Below are 21,171 nucleotides of genomic sequence, written 5' to 3'. Positions count from 1 at the left end.
GACTGTCTTAAGTACAATCTTAAGATGTGATTAACCAATCACAGAGCCGTATTTGCATCTTAAGACATTACTTAAGACGGTCTTGAAATAAGAACGGACTATGAATACCGGCCTAAGACGAAGATTGGTCACAATCAAACGCTTTGTAACGTCGAGTAAAGTACAAGATGAGTTTGTTCTTTATCAGCTGCACTATTTGCACTAGTGTATATATGAACTGTCAGCGGTGAGATGATGCAGTCAGCTGTGGTTGACAAACAAGTGGAAACAAGTTTTGTGTTCCCAACAAAACGGAGATCAATAGAGAAGCGAAGAGTAAAGTTGTTGCATCTTCGGAGCATCTCTCTCTTTTATATAAAATTACTTAATACGTGTGACACACCGTATTGGAATGAGATAACCAAACATCTATAAGCTGTCACAAATTAGGACATGCGTCATACACGAGTGTAGTACGAGTAATATAATTATTTATGAAAGAAGAGAGAAAGGAGCTTCTTATTCTCGATTTATGTCAAAATGGGAAAAACAATCAATGGTAATTTCTCATAATATCACTTGTCTGATGATTTATCTTTTTTTCAATGTATCGGTTACAACATTGAATGACATCATATAAAGACACATGCACTCTTCTACCGAATTAATTCTTTCTTTAAACTATTTTACCTCTAGTTAAGAATTTTATCTTGTCTCTTTTTTTTCCAGTAAATTCAATGGAGATGCGAAATGCCTTAGGATTGATTACCGTATTGCTGCTTTTCGATGCTGCGGTTTCCTTCTCGTCGTCCCCGATCGTCATCCAGGCTAAATACGGACAAAGTTATCCAAACATCACAAATGCTTCTGTAGAATATGTGTATTTGTATCCTGCCGCCAATGTATGTCTCGATGAAGTTCCAACTCTTGATCGCATAATTCGCTTATTTCCTCCATTTATTATTAAAACTAGATGATACATTGCTTTTAGATATCCCTGGAAACTGCAAGGATAAAGATAGAAAGCAACGCAACGCACAGTTCACCATTGATAGTAATAGTACGCCAAACAACTGGTATTCTATCTTGGCAGATACCCTTGCTAGTCGAGAGCGCAGACAGTTCTGTAATATATAATAAAACTAGTCGAACTCTATGCTCCACAAAGTACTATCGATATGCGCCAAAGGATGAAGACGCATATGTTATTGTCGGTGTATCTACAGCCAGCCACAAGAATATTTCATTTAATCTTAGTGTAGTGGAAGTGATGGATTTTTACTTAAGGTATATATAAAAACTAATGGTTGAGAAATATAAGAAAGAATTGTACTTTTGTCCGTAAAGTTTCTTCATAGCATTTGATCTTTTGCAGTTCGGGAAATAAGAGAGTAATAGAGATCTCTCCATCTGAGCCTATATTTTATGGTTACATCTTCTCGAAACAGACGAATATTTCCTCTGTTATTGTTCGCGTCGAATCGGACAATGATATCTGTATGACTGTATCTGTACAAAATACATCGGTGAGTCGTAATGGATACTTTTGCTGTAAAAATAAAATTATTATATAAATTATATATACACAGTATATGAATATCTGTTTTTTTTTCTCTCGCAGTGTCCTGTGTTTGATTTAGAACGAAACATTGAACTTTCTGGACATTGGCAGACTGTAAGCAAAAGAGGGGGTATTACAGTACCGGTGAGTAATATGTAAGATTATATGTAGTGATTTTTTATAAGCACATGTTTTATATATATTCGCGATGTAATATAGAACTTTGGTATACTTGATGCAGAGAGAGACTTATCCGTCAGGATTCTTCGTCGTGCTGGTCGTTAAAGCGGAAGATACCGATTGTAACGGGATATCCAGTAGGAATCCTCTGCGTACGAAAAACGTCACGTTGATTATAAATCCTACTATCACTAAACGAGATTATATCATTGCATCAGGATCAGCAGGGGCGATTGCATTGTGTTTTTGTATCTTTTATATAACGACCGTGGTGGTATTCAATATCAGAAAGAGCAGAGAGTTGCTACAAGAGCCGATAAACGAGCAAAACCAGGATATCAATGATCAGGTGCCGAGTCCCTCAATGACTAGAGAGGTAATTGATATCAAAGAAAGTTAAAAAAACAAATATATACAATATATATTATTTTATAATAATTTAAATATATACATTTGCGATCGAAAATATTTCACAGGTCAGGCAATGGGACTCTGTAGAGGAAGATTCGTCCCTGGACGAGGACGATATAGATCTAATGGAGGATGCTTTCTCCGATAAGGATGTAATACGAACAAAAATCGTTCTCTCAGTTTGCGATCTCGCTCGCAAGGAACCGCGAATATTGCGACACAAATCTCGTTTATATCTATATTATTTGGCTACCGTCGCGGTATTCTACACCCTGCCGGTTGTCCAATTGGCGATAACGTATCAGCGAGTGCTTCACACGACCGGAAATCAAGATATGTGTTACTACAACTTTTTGTGCGCCCATCCGCTGGGTCTGCTGTCCGACTTCAATCATGTCCTCTCGAATTTCGGATACTTTTTACTGGGCTTACTATTTATATTTCTAACTTACTCTCGAGAGCACAACGAAACGAATACGGATGCGACAAAGTGTTACGGCATACCGCAGCATTACGGTCTATTTTATGCCATGGGGACGGCATTGATAATGGAAGGTATACTGTCGGCGAGTTATCACGTGTGTCCTAGTCGTAGTAATTTTCAATTTGGTGAGTAATAACGGAGAAATATATTTTCTTTCCATCACGTCTTTTATCTGCCATATATCATTAATCGATACCGTTATCTGTTTTTTTTTTTTACAGACACCAGTTTTATGTACGTAATCGCGGTGCTTTGTATGCTCAAGATCTATCAGAATCGTCACCCTGATATAAATGCCAGGGCACCGGTGACGTTTGGAATTCTGGCCCTTATAATATTCTTAGGATTAATCGGAGTCTTGAATGGCTCCACATATTTCTGGGTGATATTTAGCATTCTGCATTTACTCACATGTTTTATTCTGACTGTACAAATATATTACATGGGACGATGCAAATTCAACAGAGGTGTTTTTAACAGAGTAATACAGGTATATGTGATTTTTTCTCTTTTTTAAAAATATTTTCTAATCGCTGCGAGACACTCGCCGTTTGATTCCTGTCATTTTTTTACAGACTTTCAAACACGACGCGCGCTGCGGTATATGGCATCTACTCCGACCGCTCTATCCCGCTAGATTTATAATGCTCGTATTGGCGAATTTATGCAACGTGGGACTCGCGGTATTCGGGAATATGTATCACGAGAACAATTTCGCTACGTTTTTACTAGCTATATTAATGTCTAATTTAATTTTATACACCTTCTTTTACATAGTGATGAAGGTATGTACATACACTCTTCTTTCTTTCTCTTTCTATTTCGCGGTCTTGACCTCTTTTACAACTCTATTAGAAAGTCAATTAGAATATTTTAAATGCCTGAAAATCTTTTCAGCTTTGCCATAGAGAACGGATTCTCCTCACACCAGCGATTTACATCTTCTTGTCCATGCTAATTTGGGGAGCAGCTATGTACTTCTTCGTGAATAAGACTATATCCTGGGCTCTTACCCCGGCCCAGTCTCGTTTGTATAATAGACCTTGCGAATTATTGAACTTTTTTGATTCTCATGACATCTGGCACTTTCTTTCGGCATTAGCAATGTTCTTTTCATTTATGGTATTGCTTACTTTAGACGACGATCTAATAGATGTACATCGCAGCCAAATACCAGTTTTTTGAGAATCTCTCTTTTATATAGAGTTGTATATTTAAATTATGTATATATAATTTTATAACTTGTTTTTACAAGATTTGAATATATACAATGTATAGTTTACTTGGACAATGTTACCAAAAATTGTATAAAGCATATATAAAAAGCTCCTCTCTCTTTTGTGATAGAAACGCGCCATGATTATTGTCTGCACGAAAGGATTGCGCACGGTTTCGGAAGTAGAATGAGTAAACGTATATAAATGCATACGAAATTCTATATAAGTTTTCCATTAAAATATTCAATTAAAAACGAAAAAATGAGTTATTAAGAACCAGACGTGGTTAGCAAAAAAGCACAGATTTTTTTCTTCTAATGAGAATTAATCGATAAATTAGATTTTCAAAAAAACTGCTTCTTAATAGCCCATTTTTTGGAATATTCAAAACCAGAGTCTTCGGTTTTAAAACGTAACAAGTAAAATCGAAATCCTTCGATGGCGTCGTTTTTATAGGAGATATGATCAAGAGTTTTAAAATAATTATATATAATATATGCACACACACACACACACACACACACACACACATATACACCTTTCGCGTAAAATGTGAAATTGTACTCTTGTTGTATATATCATAAAATAATGTTACATAAGGATATATATAGTTTGTAATATTATAATATTATAATATTACAATCGTGTTTCGCGAATGTGTGTGTATGTGTGTGCACGCGCGCGTGGATATAATTATATACAGAATGCCGTATTTTTTAGCAACGCATGTTCTTCCAGGTACAACGTATAGAACATCAAAAGGAAAGTAGTGTCTTATCATCAAAGCGTTATAATTAAGGAATTGAAAGTTGAAAGATGTATGTTAAGATTCCATGCTTTAATGTCGTTATAAATATAATGCCGTTATAAATAAATTATAAGATATGTGATTATGGATTTTAATAACTTATTTTATTATACAAATTTATATTTTCTTTCCAGACTTGTGTGTGTATCTAATTTATAAAAGTTTAAGAGTCGCGACAAAGAAATGCAGCTGAAGGAACATGCGATATTTTCGGTGTTCCGAATCTCACATTACGATGTAAGTAATTATACTTGATACTGATGGTGAATACTGATGGTATCTATACCATGTCTATGGATTACCATAGACATAGTATAGATATCATCACCACGGTCACATGAATGGCAGTGACGCGCTTTTATTTTTCTATTTAATAAAATATTTATTTTCAAAAATATATGTATTTCGAGCATTCTCGATATATTGGAAATTACGATAAAAATCGCTCAACAAACTATCTAACTAATAGGATGTTAGCGCGATATATTTTTGAATATTTCTCAAATTTCTAAATTAAAAACCCTCGCCAAGGGTTTAACCGTTGAGATTCTTCGATCTTCAGAAATGAAGTCGAAATTAAAAAAGCCTTTGAAACACACTATCCATTTAAAACATCTCCTACTTGATTATTAATCGATTGATTATCCTTGATAACAGAGGATATATTTGTTAAAACCGATACGAATAATTACGTTATGGCTTTGACGATGAATTGTACTATTGACGAGCATTTAACAAGCTGGAATGAATGAAATTATCGCGGCAAGTATGCTTACACGCAAAATACACTCAGGACTCAGGATGAGACATCCGTGTCCTGATGCTCTTGCCCCGTTGTCTCCATCTGCGACAAAGTTCTCTGCAACTCTGCTCGTTCGGCCGGTTGCAGTCTGTGCGCAATTTCCAGAACAGTGTCCAGTCTAATCTCCGGACAGATGTCCAGAGCCTCCTTGATACGCGTCACCACCGCGTCTCTCTTCACGCACGTTATATTACGCGACACGACACTGTCGTCCGTTCTATGTTGAGCCTCCAGCCAGTAGGTCGCGGCCTCGTCCTGATCCCACAAGTACGATTCCGTCGTTCCCTTGTCCTCGATGAACCAGCGTCGCAACATTGCTCCTACCTGCCTGACATCGAGGTTCGGCTGCGTCGATAAGATCTCGTTTTTAATCTCCTCCTCCAGAAGCCTGCGTCGTAATCGCCAGTAAAACAAGCGTCGCGCTTTCTTCCACGGTATTATCTCTTGAATCGTATTCTTCTCGAACATTCTCTCCGGCGTATCGTGCAGGTCGGCGAAATAAATGGCGACTTGACGGTACATTGGCTCCAGGAGTTTCTCGCGTTTTCGAATCTGTGCTTCGAGCTCCAATCGTTCTTCCGTTGCGGTCGACAATTTTTCCTAAAAAGAGTTACATACACGAGTTACATAAACGAGTTGACTTGAAATCGTAAGGCATCACTGTTAACGATGGGATTAAATATTTTATAAGTAAGCCTACCTTTAGCTTGACTATAACGGGATCGACTCTATGCATAGTTTTCACAATGTCCTTGTTTCGAAATTTAATCTCTACAATCGCATCGGCTTCCAAGACGCCACCTCTGCTGGTGTTGTCGGCGAACATCTCCATGAAACGAGGATTTATCGTAGGATCCACGACAGCCCAAGCGCCACCTCTGAGCTCTCCATTCGGCGGGATATAAATGAATATCGGCTTAGAATATTGCCGTAGCCCGTCGACGATGTATGCGCCAAACTTGACAATTTGCTCGTACATGTCTATAAAAGAGAGAAGATGATGAAATAAAACTATGAGGATTAATCGAAGGACGCTCGAACGACTTACCCTTCATGCCTCCGGAGAAGCCTCTCCAATTAGCAAAGATAAATAGCGGTAATTCCTCCCTTCCGAAATCTTGAATAACCTGCGCAGTCTTGTACGCGCTGTCCGGGAACCAAACCTGTCCAGCTTGAGACAGGGTCTTGGCTTCGGAATCCAGATTGGCGGGATCAGCCGGCAAATGCAGTTCGACAGTCCTGGTCTCGACGGCGATCACCCCGCACGGTATACCACCGAGTCTGGCCCGTCCGGTCACCACCGTTTGCGCCCACGGCCTCATTATTTCCTACTCGTACAAGACACGAGTCGGTTAATGAAAATTTGCTAAACGAAAAATGCGAAAGAAAAAGATAAAAGCACTCACGTGCCACGATCCTCGGTCGAAGAAACCGCTCTCCCAAGCATTCGACTCGGTGCAGGGTCTGCCTTCTAGCATCCATCTAGGATCGTAGGCCGTTTTCGTGGGCATATAAGCGATTTCACGATCGATCGGATCCGTGATGGGCAGGAGTATCGGTAACGAGGCACCCTTGTTTCTGGGGAAGTAAGTGAGCCACTTCAAGGCGGTCGCGACTCCATCCATGTCCCGGGCATCGGTCGCGTGAGACACCCCGTTGTTGTGCATAATTTGAGTGCCGCCCAACTGATTGTTGCTAGCGTAAACCTCGCGACCTAGGACGGCGTTCAGCGCTCGGTAACCGGTCAGAATAATGTGCGAATTCTCGATCTGTATCACTCTCTGGCCGAGACGCACCAGATAACTGCCAATACCGATCGCGCGACAAGACACTATAGAGATGGTGATTATCTCGTCGTAAGCCCGGGACGTTTCGCCAGCGATCAGACCAGCGTATTTGAGATTTTCCACTCCCAAGCCGTCGTCCTTGCCGATAATGTCCGTGATCCTGTACCGGGACTCGCCCGCGGGATCCTCAATCAGCGAAGCCTTGACTGAATTGAAGGATGCCAAGCGCGTGTAATCATCCGGCGTGAGATATATGTACTTGAAGCCTTTCTCCAGTTCATTCTCGTCCTCCCACGCGATCCTGAAGAGAGCCTTCACCTCTTCGGCCAGACCGATACGGGCGCCGGAATTGGCCGAGAAGTATATCCGCGGACATCGGAGCTGCCTCGCTCTCTCGGAAGCTCGGCAAAACAGCAAATCCTCGCGTATTCCGAACGAGCCTAGGAGGTACGTGAGATCATTGGCGATGAGTATGATGTCCCGACCGTACGGACATTCCGGGGTATACAGAGTCAATCGCCACGCGATCATGCCAACGTCGTTCTCACCCGGCAATCGCTTCTGCTCGACCAATTGTTCTGCCTGTAGCACCAACTCCACCACGTCCATCACCGGATTGGGGGTCGCGATCGGATTCTGACCATCGTTCAGTGGTCTCTCCTCTATGTATTTCTGCCACAATTTCTCGACTTGTTGCCGGAACATGTCTGGCAAGTCGTAGACGTAAGTCGTACCGGCGCTCTGCGCCTGGAACCTCTTCGCCTGGAGATAATCCTTGGTAAGATACGGCGTGGCGATCGGTAGTCCGTGCATAGGACCCGGCCTCCAATTGGCTGCGTTCACCGTTGTGGGTGGATAAGACTCGAAACGGATGATGCCCGTCTTGGGATCGGTGGCCTCCGTGTAAAGATGCAAATCGATGCTGTATCCGCTGTCGTTGGCGATACAAAGGCGCAGGTTGGAGGTCGGTTTCCCTGGTGCGGGCCTTATGGTCATCTTGATCTCCGCCTGTCGCACGTGCAGCTTCCACAATCTCGGTCCATACCGCAACACCATACTTGTCACGCTCTCCTCTATTCTATTTGGATCCATAATAACCGTGGGTACAAAGTTCAAGAAGATGTGGTTGCACTCGGTGCGTTTCGCGAGAGGATGCGAGAACGCGACCTCCAATTCGTCCATAGCCTCGAGGAGAACACGTTCGCCCTCGTTGTGAAGATAATCGAAGCTCGCCTCCTTCGTGATGAGATCGGAGTGCCGTATAATCGAGCGAATGAAGAAACGATAATCGGTAACTTGTTGACCCTTGGCGACCTTGGCCTGGCCAAGATACAGATGCATCTTCTGATTCGATGTCGGGAGCGCCTCAAGATCGTACGTTCGCATGCGATTCAATTCCAATTGGAAGGCGCAACCGGGTTCGAGATGCCGATAGATCCTGTCCTCGACGAAACCCTCTCGCTGACGGAAGGTGAAGAACTTGGGGAACTGTTTCCTCTTGAGCGCGGCGAATGTCACTCTACGGATGCCGCGGGTCATTAATTCTTCTTTGTTATTGGCGCACCAGTCTCCAAACATTCGGGCCATAGTAGCGTCGTCCTCGGTACCGCTTTCCTTGATCGCGATACTCAATATGTGAACTGGTTCGGTGAACTTGTCGTTGGGCGCCGCCGCTGCCGCTGTAACTGACGTTGTTCCGTCCGCCGCCATGCTCAAGGACACATTGATGGACGTGCTGTGCCGCGATTCGCTGCCGACAGCGTCCATCGCCTCCAACAATTTCGCGGACACTACCGGTGTAGGGCTCGACAAATCGTCCAACAGATCCAAGACCTCGTCCGCGTATTGACTGAATTGCTCGAGATCCTGGAAAGCCGCCATCGCGCCGGCTCTGTAATCCACCAAGGATTGATTCTGACGATTCGGATGATTGCTGGGTAAAACGAATTGGAAATATACCAGCGGCATCTCGCCGGACAGCTCCAGGTGTTGCAAACACGTTAGATCATAACTGATGTAAGCTCGTCGCACGTATACCTCCAAGGCGGCGTTACACACCGCGCGATTAGTATGATAGAAAAAGTCATGAAGAATGTCGAAGATGGACGTTTCTGAAAGAATGAGCTTCTGCAAGTTCTCCGGATGAAAGTCGTGCCCGTACATATCCACTGCAGAGAGAAATATGGACTCCATCTGATTGTGTCTGAGCTCGTAGGCGGGTTGATGAGCTGCGATCAACACTTGTCTGGCTCTCAGCGCGACGCGACTGTGTTCTGTGCGATTCAGGCTGGTCAGTTCGGTCAACGTGCTCGAGAGCTCGTCGGTAAGACCGGGCTCGTTGGCCCACAAATGATCGATCAGCATAGTAACCAAGACATTCTTCTTTGTCACTTGATTGTGACTGAAAATCATATCAGTGACGGTTGCCACGTCGTCCTTGTACTTCTCTATCAGCGCGGAAACGCATTTGTCGTAATGACCCTGTTGGAACTGGCTCTCAACCGTGTAATATTGTCGCAGTAGTTCGTGCACCGCGGTTTTCATTCGACCGCGTATGCCGTTTCGATATCTCTGTACCAATTGCACGATGGTTTGGGTCGTCAAGAAGAATACATCGCGCTCAGCTCTTTTTGACAGAGTGGCCGCATGTGTGTCAATTACGGCAGCGATCTGTTGACTGGGAAATTGGGCTAAGATTGACGTGATGTTTCGCTCGTATAACGACATCAATTTGCGAATCTTCTTCTCCACCGAGATGGGAATTCTGCCGGATATCGTCGCGATTACCTCCTGCAATTCGTGTAATGGTAAATTAGGATCGCGCAACGAACACATGAATTTCTCGATTAGCTCCCGCAAACGTGGCAAATGATACGGATCCGGCAGACAGTAACCAGCCAGTGTATTTTCCAAAGCGTTTCGATACTTGGTATGAAGGTGGTTCAATTTGTCCGGTATGGAAAGCACCGCTGTCGCTAGAAACTGTCCCGTATACTCTTGCGCTTTCGTTACCAGTGACGGATCGTCCAGGTCGAGATGCGCGATCAGGGTACCAGCTTCCAGTATAGCGCCAGGTCGCTTAACGTAAAAGACGCTACCCGCTTCGCTGGCAGTAACGGTCATGACCATTTTCATCACTTCGATTTCGGCGTACGCCTGGCCGGTGCCCACGTGACCGCCGTCCTCGACCAAAAAATTAATTAACTTGCCGGCCGACGGTGATCTCAGCAAGGATGGATCGTTATCCTTTTCGAAAACGCACGTTTGGTTTCCTATCATAATTCTATAACGATCCACCTCTTCTCGCATGTAAGTCGTGAGACTCGAACCGTCCAGCGAAAGCAGCAAACCTCCGTCCGACATGCGATGGATCTCCACCTCTTTGTAAGAACCGTTCATCACGAGAAAATAGCTATTGGGACCACATTTGGCAGCTTGTACTTTGTACTTAAATCCATCGTTGATTAGCTCTACCTATAACGTATATACATAGTGTAATGAAATATTTGAAGAAAAATGTAATTTACAATGCAAGATTATTTCCGAAAAAGTCGCGCATTATTCGACTAATCGACCGAGCAGAAACTTACGTCGGCAACGTTGTCTAAATCGTTGCTAGCCTGTATTTGACCCTTTTCCAAGGCCGTCTGAAATCCGGTGAAAGCGGCCGTGATCATTCTATCGGCGATATGAAGTGCTCCGCAGGTCACAGCCAGCAAGACATCCGGTTTATCGCTGCGGACACGTTCTGAGATCAGCAGGTCGAGCCAAGCGGTGTCTATGTTATTTTGTTGAAAGGATTCGGTTTCCAGCAGAGTGATGAGATATTCAACCGTGGTCCTAAAATCGCCCCTGATACTTAATTCTTTCAGGGCTATGACTAAATTTTCTCTAGCCTGATAGCGGTTTTCGCCCCACGAGAAACAATGACCGAATTGCGAATCAGCGAATTCGTGAAGGCCTCCCGAAGCAGCGACCGAAAAATAGCCCCATACATTCTTGGACGATCGAAAATTCAACTCCTGCACTGTGCCGGAACTCGGTTTAAAGCCTAAAAAAAAATCCAAGCCGAGTTGTCATTTATACTCGCTAAGAATCATACGCTAAACGTAAAGAAGAAATTATTTTACCTTCGTCAGGATTCTCGCTAGTGATTCTAGCTGCTATAACGTGGCCCCATGGTTGAGGTTTGTGATGCGGCTGATCAAAGTCGATCGGGTTATTGCCCCAGGGGGTTTCTCCATACAAAAGACGTATATCCTTGATGTGATGTAACGGTAAACCCATAGCTATTTGTAACTGGGCCGCTGGCAAGTTCACGTCCGACACCATCTCGGTACAGGGATGTTCCACTTGAAGACGCGGATTCAGCTCCAAGAAGTAATATCTGCCTGATGTATCGTATAGATACTCCACGGTACCCGCGCTAACGTATCCCACCATTTTTGCCAGTCTCACAGCGGCCTATATAATAGTTTGAACGGATCAATAAGGCAATCGATCAAAGTCATAATTAATGTCAAGGTAGTAATCTCTCAACGGTATTCATTTACTTTTTCCATCTCTTCGAAAACCTCTGGCTTGGCGATCACGGCCGGCGCCTCCTCGATAATTTTTTGATGTCTCCTCTGGATAGAGCAATCGCGTCCAAATAGTGATATCGCGTTGCCGTAATTATCGGCTAGTAATTGCACTTCCAGGTGACGAGCGCATTTAGCCAGTTTCATGATAAATATCGGCGAGCCGGGTATTTCAGTCTGCACTTGTCTAAATATTAGAAATCCTTGAAATAGAAACGGATGCAAAAAAAAAGATCCTTTTCCGCGATTGCGGCAATTTTGAAGAAGCGTTTACCTGAACAAAGTGGGTAACTCTTCGGCGTTTTCAACTTTCCTGATCCCTTTACCGCCGCCACCCTCGCTCGCTTTCACCATGATCGGGAAGCCGATCTTGTTGACCGCTGCCAAACACTCCTCTGCAGAGTTGACGCATCCCTTTTTGAAAAGTTCCGACGATATCTTAATCTTTTTCCCGCTGTAATGCGCTGTCAATTCCGATCCTGACCAAGGAAGAGTCGGTACGTCCGCGGTTTGAGCGACTATGCTGGACGCGATTTTGTCACCTAAAGCCCACATGGCTCTCTCGGACGGTCCTGCCAAGAAAATATTAGAGAGTGTAAACCGGTATAAAGTATATTAAAAGTTTCGCAAAAACTTTGTATCACGGGACGATTGATTTAAATAAATTTTTGTGCAATATTTGATACAGCCGAAGAGACAGAGAAAAAGAGACGCATTTTTCTTTTTCATTAAAATCCGCGATTTGATATATCTTTTTTTTTATACCAATGAAGCAGATGTTATTTTTGTGGAGCAGTTCCGGAAGTTTCGGATTTTCCGAAGCGTGGCCCCATCCGGCCCAAACTGCTTGGACCTGAGTACGTAACGCGATATCGACGATCAGTTCCACGTTAGCGTAATTGTTGTTGTTGGTCCCACCAGGTACTGGCACGTAGTGATCTGCCATTTTGATGTACTCCGCGTTCGCCTTCAGATCTTCAGGCGTGACCATCACCACGAAACGCACGGCTCTCTCGTTCTTAAACATCTCGTACGACCAGCGTCGAATCGAGCGCATGCATTTGACCGCAGCGATACCATTGTTGGCGATCAGCACCTGGAAACAATCCAACGTAAAAATCCGTAGCAGCAGCGTCGACGCTTGAGATTTTCTCTTTGCGCTTTAGGCTGCTCCGAGTGTCATTTAGAGTCGATTTACCTTGTTGATAACCTTAGTGCCTCCGAAACGGTGGACAAACTCCTCGGGAGTCGCGACAGTGAAGTCCTTATCGTGCCGATTTTGCGCCAGAATCATCACCGTACCCTGCGACATGCTGGGCCTGTCAAATCACAATCTTTGTATAAATATGATTTATTATATTATCATAATTTTTGTAATTATATATGTATAATAAAAATTATATTTAATTTTATATTATGTATTTGTACAGATATACATATATAAAAATATTCTATTCAAGATATATATATGTAGATACATAAATCTAGAATAGAATATTTTATACATATATAAATAGAATATATACTATATATATTTATCGCAAAATTCCTTGAAAATAAATATCAATCATTATATATATATATAGGTACTTTGCACATTCATTATACGAGCAAATATATTTCATATTGCCAAAAGAATATGATTAGCATATTTGTTACTCTTTTTTTTACAGTTTAGAGTAAATTCGATTAGTTGATTTCAATTGATTATCTGGTGTTACTTTTCCCATACAGTATCGATTAAAATTTCCTTTTTTCTCGACTCTCGCATGTTGATTTATGGTGTTCGTGTATGTCATTTGTTTGTGCATCCGCAAAGTAAAATGTGATTACGTTATTTCCGAAGCCGGTGACAGATGGTTCACTTGCTCGACCTTCGTGTCCTTTACCTCCTTCTCGTCCGGTATGTCATTCTTTGCGTTTATTAGGCTCATTTTAGATGCCACGCGCAACAACAGATTGTCCGAACTCTTCCAGTTTTTATCCTTCTCCGTACTCTCCGCCAAAACGAATCTCTTCATCCGTTTCTTCATCTTAACTTTCCGAAACTCGAAACGGGTCCAAATATTCAAGATCCCACCGCCGAAAATTAACAAATACGCGCGAATAATCAGATAGCTTCAGACACAATCATCGAACCAAAAACTCATCAACTTGACTTCGCTTCTCGCTTGTATGAATGATACGAGAGATCTGATAAGACACGGAATATTAAAGACACGGAAATAAATGAAAATGTTTCTTTTCTAAATGACAATCAGTACAACCTTGGGATATATAGATGATCCTGCAACTATCTATATTTTACATGTGTTCGGGGTCGTATCTTACGTACTATAATTATATTATCTTTATGTCGTCGTAAAACACTCCAGTCGTCATTGACATTGCAAGATATTGTAAAAAAGAATAGCGAGGGGAAATAAAACAAATCTTTTAAAATTGAAAAATACTCGCGTATGATGGAAAATAAACGAGACATCAAGTTGTCTCGCCTCCTGATGAAAACGGCTAGACACAGCCAAAGAACAATCTATTGTTAATTGTGCGTTATAAGAAATGATAATTCGATTCTTTTTAAAGGCAAGACGCCAGTTATCGTCAGTTATCGTGAAAATATGGAGAATATTTTTGCGTCGCGACCCATGTACAGGTTTTTATTACGCGCTGTTTAAATTGCAAAATTCTGCGTTCCACGTATACTTACGCGAAAAAGAGAATGAAAAGTAAAACAAAAAGTAAAAAAAAAGAGAAAACGAAATGTACGAGTGCGTAACACTTATCGTAGCGTTGACCGTCTTGTTGGAAAGGCGAGCGAGCGTTCACTGACGAGTACAAGTTTCTATCCAATTGACTATTCTTCAACGAGACACCGCAAGAATTCCCCTACCTTTTTAGGCTTATGATACCTGTGAGAAGAGACACGTATATAATTTATATTTTTTTGTTTTAATAAATAGCCTCGAGAGGCAGGAAGAAAAATGGGAGGTGTCAACCGGTTGTAAATGTATGTATCCCTCTTTTAATTTTTCGTTTACGTGACAAATCGGAAAGTTCTTTTTTTTCCGACATATTTACGATAAATGACATTTAATCGCTCGCTAATTACTACATATCGTTACAATTACTTTTGGTTCAAAGTATTTTTGTTGTTATGTCATATGAAAAATAAAAAGAAACTTATTGATTTAACTCGAAAGGTTAAATATTAATAAAATTTTTTATGTGATTATCAAGGTTTTTCGAAAGGTCACTGACATTTTCTTTTTAAATAAAAACTGTATAATTTTTTTAAAATCAATTAATTAGGGAGAGTTCCCCCTAATTTGACTGGCGTCTCGCATTTAAAAAAAAATCGAATTATCATTCTTATAACACTTAATAATAGATTGTTTTTGATGGAACCGTATGATTTTTTTTAAAATCAATTTTCTCAAATTAGGGGAAAATTTTTAATTTGAGAAAATTGATTTAAAAAAAATTATACCATTCCATTTAGAAGAAAATGTCGATGACATTCGAGAAATCTCGAAAATTTTATTAATCTTTGATCTTTCTAGTTAAGTCATGAGTTCTTTTATATATTCGTATTTCCATATATCAAGATATTTGAATGAGGTAAAAAGAAATGTTAGTTTAGAAAATACTCGTACTTTGACACGTGATAGATCTTAAAAAATATTCGCACCTTTTTACGGTAATATTTTAATTAAGGTGTTTATAAATCCGTCTCTACATCACGCAAAATAAAATAAGACGTGGAAAGGATTGCATAATGACTCGTTGTATCGAAATTGATCAATATGACATTTCAGAATTTGCTTATTAAGCTTATTCGCGCGTATACACGGAGAGCAAAAAGCTATCGTCATCAATTATATATTAAAGCGGATTTTAAAGGTCTTAAAAATTTTTTTCATCGGAATCTCTCCGTTTCCTCTCCTCTTCATACGATACGTCGCGTTATGCGTGTTTATGCTAAAACGATAATGAATAAAGATTACGAATTCGTATACTGCGGTTGCGCTCTCTTGCTCTGGGAAGACGAAGCGCAAAATGCATGTACGTATATGTTACATAATATTTTCTCCATTCGCGATATCTCTCTGTGCTCTTCGATCAAAAAAAGAAAACGACGCGATTTTTCGATTCGGCGTCTTTTCGAAAACTCTGTCTTCGCTTTTTATTTAACGAAGAACTACGATACATCAAAGGTCTCGTTCTATTTACGCATTTACATTATTTATACACTTGCCTAATACATATATATGTAAGAAAAAAAAAAAAAAAAAAAAAAAAAACAAAAACAAAAAAGAGAGAACGAAATATCTTCGCTTCGCGTGTTATCAACTGTTTTGGAGTATCTCGTGGTCCGATAATCATTGTAAAGTCGAATTCGCAGCCAAAAAGTTCGTCCAAAATAAACTAATCAAATTTTAATTTCTTACAATTTATTTTCTAAACGCGAACGCGATAATGACCTTGACAAGACGCGCGCAATGTTACGCTTGTAAATTTCTGAAGAAAGAAAACAAAAAAACATTTTTTTCTCAATAGATAATAAAATAGAAAGACGTCTGGGACCCTATGTATGCATGATTCATATCGTTATATTTTTATTTCATCCATTTGTATTAATTCTTTTTATAGACACATCTACTTATATTTGAATTTTCTATTTCATGCTTCTTTTGTTTTTATTTTTATTATACCTTATTGAAGTAGGATCATGAAATGTCTAACTTTAAACTAATAAATAGTGCCTAAATTTATTTAAAAAGTTTCTTACTCGTGCCTTTATCTCGCGTTTGATTCTTATTAAATTTCTTTTAATCAATGTTGACATATTCAAAGCCTTTTTGTTTTATAAATTTTTTCTTTCAACGAATGTAACCGCATTTACTCGCGTGTGGAAGCCTGTCTTTGAATATTCAAACGTTCAGTGTCATGGGGTCGCAGCGGTGAAAAAGATTACAGTACTAAAGAGAGAATATACGTCCACGCATCGTTCGAATTCCCCTCCCCCCTCTGCCCCCCTCGCTACCCACTCATTTCGTCTATTCATAAATACAATGCTGCTTACGCTCGCGAGTTGCATAAAAATTCCGGATTTTCAACGATATCACCCCCCCCCCCCCCGATACTTCAGGTTTATGTAGATAGCGGAAGCAAAACTGACTTGGTGAAATAAAATCTCTTATGGAGGAGAGAGAGAGAGAGATTATCCTGGTCTAGAGAATATCTCGAATCCACTCGTGTGTACAATTAATAAATTAAAATATGACGGAAACACACAATCACCTGAGACGCTTACGGCGCTCTACCAATCCTGGCGTGACATTGTTCTGCATCTGCACATTGACGCTATCGTTCTCGATCGGGAAGCTATCCTCGATCTCCTGCACCTCGCTAGGATCGGGATCGAGATCGGGTTCCCCGACGACAAAGCTCACCGGTGACTCCGACATCTCTCTCGCGCGAACGGACGACCCCGGGGAAGAACCGACGTGTTCGACGATCAGCTGACTGGAAGATTCTTCCGTCGAGGAATCAGACTCCGTTCCCTCCGTGCTCTCCACGTTACCTTCAAAAACACAATCGCCATATATGCCCTCGATACGTTCATGCGGATTCCAAGGATGACTTGCGAGACGGTGACGAGAAGGATGACTTTGGTGACAAAGTAATCTCCCCTCGGAGAGGGTGTTACAATTTGAAGAAGTAACTTGACGAAAGAAAGGAGAAAGGAAAGAAGAAGAAGAAGATACACACCGTGACTACCCCATTTTTCTTAAGAGTGAGAAAATATGTGGGTACATAATAGACGCGGCGTGCATGTTAGAGAGGGGAGAAGTATGTTAAATACGAATTATACGGAGAAATACCGAAAAACAGGGAATCCAGAAGACGACGCAGCATGCAGCCTAATACCCCCTACGTTTCTTCGCCTCGGCGTCACTTATTATCCTTCTACGTCGAGTGACATCTAAGAACCCGGAGCTGCGGTCGGTTCCTTTCCTCCTGATGTCGAGCCGGATTAGGGGAGGTCTAAGACTGGATCGCGTGCGCCTCGCCGACTTGCCCGAGAGTGCGAGTCCAAGTTGGAGTACGCGTTGTCGTAATAACACTGTAGAGCGGTGGCGCGATATCGCGAGCGTCAAGTGGGTTCAAGGGTCGTTGCGTCACGTTGCCCCCGGTGGTGTCACGGCAGGTCCCGCCGATCCCGAGGTCATTTTACGATTTTATCTTCTACACGCGACTCTTTCGTGCCGCATTGGATGTCGAATCATCTCTGGGTCGATCTCTGCTCCGTCGAGAGGAAGATCCCAAGCCGATCATCTCCGAGGGCTCTCGGAGGCGCGTTTACAATTCCCTTAAATTTATGTACATTTCAAGTTTCGTGCACGAATCGACGAGCATCGGACAGAACGATATGCTCGCGTTTATTTTTCTACTTACAAAATAGTACATCCGCAAGCCTGCGTCTCGTATTTATATGTGTTTATCTTCAAGTCTTCAAGGACTGCGAACGCAATTAGGAAAATACTACGCACCGTGTGTGCAGTTTGATGTGTGACGTACTTTGTTTTGATTTTTCTATGGCGCCTTTTATTTTAGAAAAAAACTAATCTATATGATCGTATATCGTAGATAAATAAAAAGTTTTAATTCTCATTGAGCGAGATAAATAATGCGAGCGCGAGCTTGCATATTATTTATGCAAATGAAAATCAAAGCCGATAGGAGGCATAATTCATATGAAAATGAATATATACATTTTAAATTACATCAACACGAGTAGAATCGAGAATTCTCAAGTCACCTGGATGCGCGCGCATGCGTATTTTACGCGAAAATTATCGCTCGCCAAAATAACCATTATATATTCATTATCGATAGCGCGCTCGTTGTGTTTTTGAAAAAAAAACGAGGCGGAAAAGGGAGAAATAATATTCCATCTAAAAAAATCTTACATTTCGCGACCCACTTTTTGTCAAAAAAATTCACGCTCCTCTCGGAAAAATCTCTCTCCGTGTACTGCGAAAAGTGTTTATATCGCGTTATATAGATTTTCGTGAGCGAGTGTCAACAAAATAAAGATATATGAAGCGCGAGCGGTGATTGGTCGAACGGAGTGTCAGGCGACGCGCCGACGACGGCGATTGGTCCGCGTGACGCGGCGCGATCCGCCGTTGCGTGCAGCTCCGAGCCGTCGACGTACTCGACGTTTTCACGGGCGGATCTCACAATCAGCGCGATCTCTCCATCCTGGGTACACATTTATCTCGCGCTAAACTCGAGCGTAAACGAGCGCGCGGACATAAACACACATTAAACATGACACACGCAGACTCACCGGTGACGAATCTTGCGCGGCGGAGTGGCCCGCTCCTCCTTGAGGTTAGGTTCGTCCCTTCGTTCCTGTTCTGTCATTCGAGTCGCTCGTTGTCACGCTTGTTCTCCGTGAAAGGCCTGATTCGAAGGAGAAGGCGTTTCGAAAGTTTCTTTTATTTTATTGTCTTTATTTATTTTTCTCTTTCTCACTTGAATGTGCTTGAATTGATCGCGCGGGCGTTCCTGGTTCCTGGACGACGAGGGTATCGCGAACCGTTTCACCGCACGATTGTAGCTTTTCTTTTCTCTTTTCCTTTCGCGCACGATCCGCTGCCACTGGTTCTTCGCTTTACGGAGAAACGCGAAAATTTCTCACGTGCGTACCGACACCATTCTAACTATACCCTCCTCTCGCGCTGACTCGCCTCATCGTCGCGTGAGTTTCGCGCTCGTTTTTATCGGTCGGCAAAGTACGTGTGCAGGTCTGTCGGAGACAGGTGTCGCGAATTCAACGAGGTTATTACAATAAGTGGCGACCAGAGGTCGGGATTTGACAGGCGTCCTACGTAACCATATGCGTTCAAAATTTTCTTTCTTCGATAAAAGTGTTCAATATAAAAGTACAAGACGTTAATTTTTTAAATATTTATCTCGGAGAAGAATGTATTTATATCTTCACACAACGAATACACGAAGATGTACTCCGTGACATTTGGATGAGTTTTCTTCTCTTCGTTTTCTTGTAAATAACCTCTCTATTATTTATGGCTAAGTTTAAAAATAGCTATCTATTTGTGTGATTCTTGTTTATTTTTTTTAATCTTGTTATTTGATGTGTTTGTTTGTAAAAAAGAAATCTTTTAAAAACTATTGAATGTATCATTAATAACAAATCTTTACGTAACATTGGCTTTTATCTTTATCTTGTTATGTCAACAATGATTATGATATGTATATGTATGTAATATATAATCGAGTTTGGCAATTGCAGGCTAAATAAAGTCACATCGCAAAGGCTTAGATGGAATGTAAATCGGAAGAATCATGGGCGACAAATCTGACAAGGACTTGAAATTTTGTCCAATGTTGAGCGCCGCGTTAAGTAGAATCATCAAGCACACAGCAAACGACGAATTCCGAGATGAATGTTTCAAAGTGTTGAAGACCGAAAACAGTCTTGGAGCGCAAACAGCTCTCGCAGCGAATTTGTCATTGATTGCGTCTCGGTTTACTGAAAAAACAAAGAAAAGAAAGAAAACGAAGAAGAAGAATATGAAGAATCCAACAGACGACAAGACTCAATAAACATTCGCTAATTTAATTATATCGTTTCTCGTTTGTTCGCGCTGTCTTTCTATTTAACGAAGAGATATGACAATGGAAGTTTTCCAGTAAAAAAAATACAAATAGACACAATGCGATGTAATTGGTTATCGAATAGAAAATTTTTCTATTTGATAATCAATTTTGTGACACTGTTTTTATATATATTTCTTGGCAAGCTCCCATTGTAAATTTAAATTATAAATTAATATATTCTGTTGGTGAAAAAGTTTAATGAATTAGTCTTTTTACTCTAAATTGATAATTAATAAATTAATCAATTAATAGTAAAATTATACACATTTATGTATATATATGTAAATATTAATAAATCAAGTTTGTTAAATTATTATGTATAATATGTTATTGTGCAATATATAGAGAGAGACGCTGCAGCGAACAGTTTTAAAATAATAAATATGTAATATAATTAGAGAATTAAAAAAAATTAATATAAATAATATCAGTCGCGCATAAAAGGCAACATTTATGACAGACGCGTAAAGTTAGCTCAGGGTTAGGTTACGCTAGGTCAGGGGTAGGATAGGAGTAGGTGGATAGAGGTAGGATAGATAAGGTAAGGATAGGTGGGTAGATATACATAGGTCGGTGGGTGGGTGCACTGGGTGGCCCAACGAAGGAAGCGTCTCTGGTCGAAGAGTCTAAAGTCGACGAAGGTTAACTCGACCGCGATTGTGCACCGC

The 21,171-nt window shown here is 41.2% G+C and overlaps 2 protein-coding genes across 7 annotated transcripts; one reads left to right on the top strand and one right to left on the bottom strand.

Annotated features, from left to right (window-relative positions):
* Window positions 1–21: 21 nt before the first annotated feature.
* On the top strand, window positions 22–4,357 carry LOC145938985 (SID1 transmembrane family member 1). Its single transcript, XM_083042968.1, has 10 exons — window positions 22–538; window positions 709–881; window positions 971–1,266; window positions 1,355–1,505; window positions 1,601–1,684; window positions 1,782–2,096; window positions 2,197–2,740; window positions 2,837–3,105; window positions 3,191–3,400; window positions 3,513–4,357. The coding sequence occupies exons 1-10, from the start codon at window positions 520–522 to the stop codon at window positions 3,798–3,800; spliced, it is 2,349 nt and encodes a 782-aa protein (XP_082899094.1). The 5' UTR covers window positions 22–519; the 3' UTR covers window positions 3,801–4,357.
* A 365-nt stretch (window positions 4,358–4,722) lies between these two features.
* Acc (acetyl-CoA carboxylase) lies at window positions 4,723–19,280 on the bottom strand. Of its 6 annotated transcripts, none has more exons than XM_083042961.1 (13): window positions 19,167–19,268; window positions 17,695–18,182; window positions 17,111–17,393; window positions 13,008–13,128; window positions 12,575–12,905; window positions 12,084–12,381; window positions 11,783–11,996; window positions 11,360–11,693; window positions 10,820–11,280; window positions 6,849–10,703; window positions 6,491–6,770; window positions 6,143–6,423; window positions 4,723–6,042 (listed from the first exon to the last, which is right to left on the bottom strand). In XM_083042961.1, exons 2-13 carry the CDS (start codon window positions 17,726–17,728, stop codon window positions 5,437–5,439), a joined length of 7,098 nt encoding a protein of 2,365 aa, XP_082899087.1. In that variant the 5' UTR covers window positions 17,729–18,182; window positions 19,167–19,268; the 3' UTR covers window positions 4,723–5,436. The 6 variants fall into 6 exon arrangements, with proteins under 6 accessions (XP_082899087.1, XP_082899085.1, XP_082899089.1 ...); XM_083042959.1 differs by lacking the exon at window positions 19,167–19,268 and adding an exon at window positions 18,269–18,311; XM_083042963.1 differs by lacking the exon at window positions 17,695–18,182 and having other exon boundaries at window positions 19,167–19,280.
* Between the last annotated feature and the right edge of the window lie 1,891 nt (window positions 19,281–21,171).

The sequence above is a fragment of the Prenolepis imparis genome, unplaced genomic scaffold, assembly GCF_030444845.1.
Source record: "Prenolepis imparis isolate NDT839.2.m4 unplaced genomic scaffold, iyPreImpa1.0 SCAF_7, whole genome shotgun sequence".
NCBI classification, from domain to species: Eukaryota; Metazoa; Arthropoda; class Insecta; order Hymenoptera; family Formicidae; genus Prenolepis; species Prenolepis imparis.
This window is presented reverse-complemented; position numbering and strand designations above follow the sequence as displayed.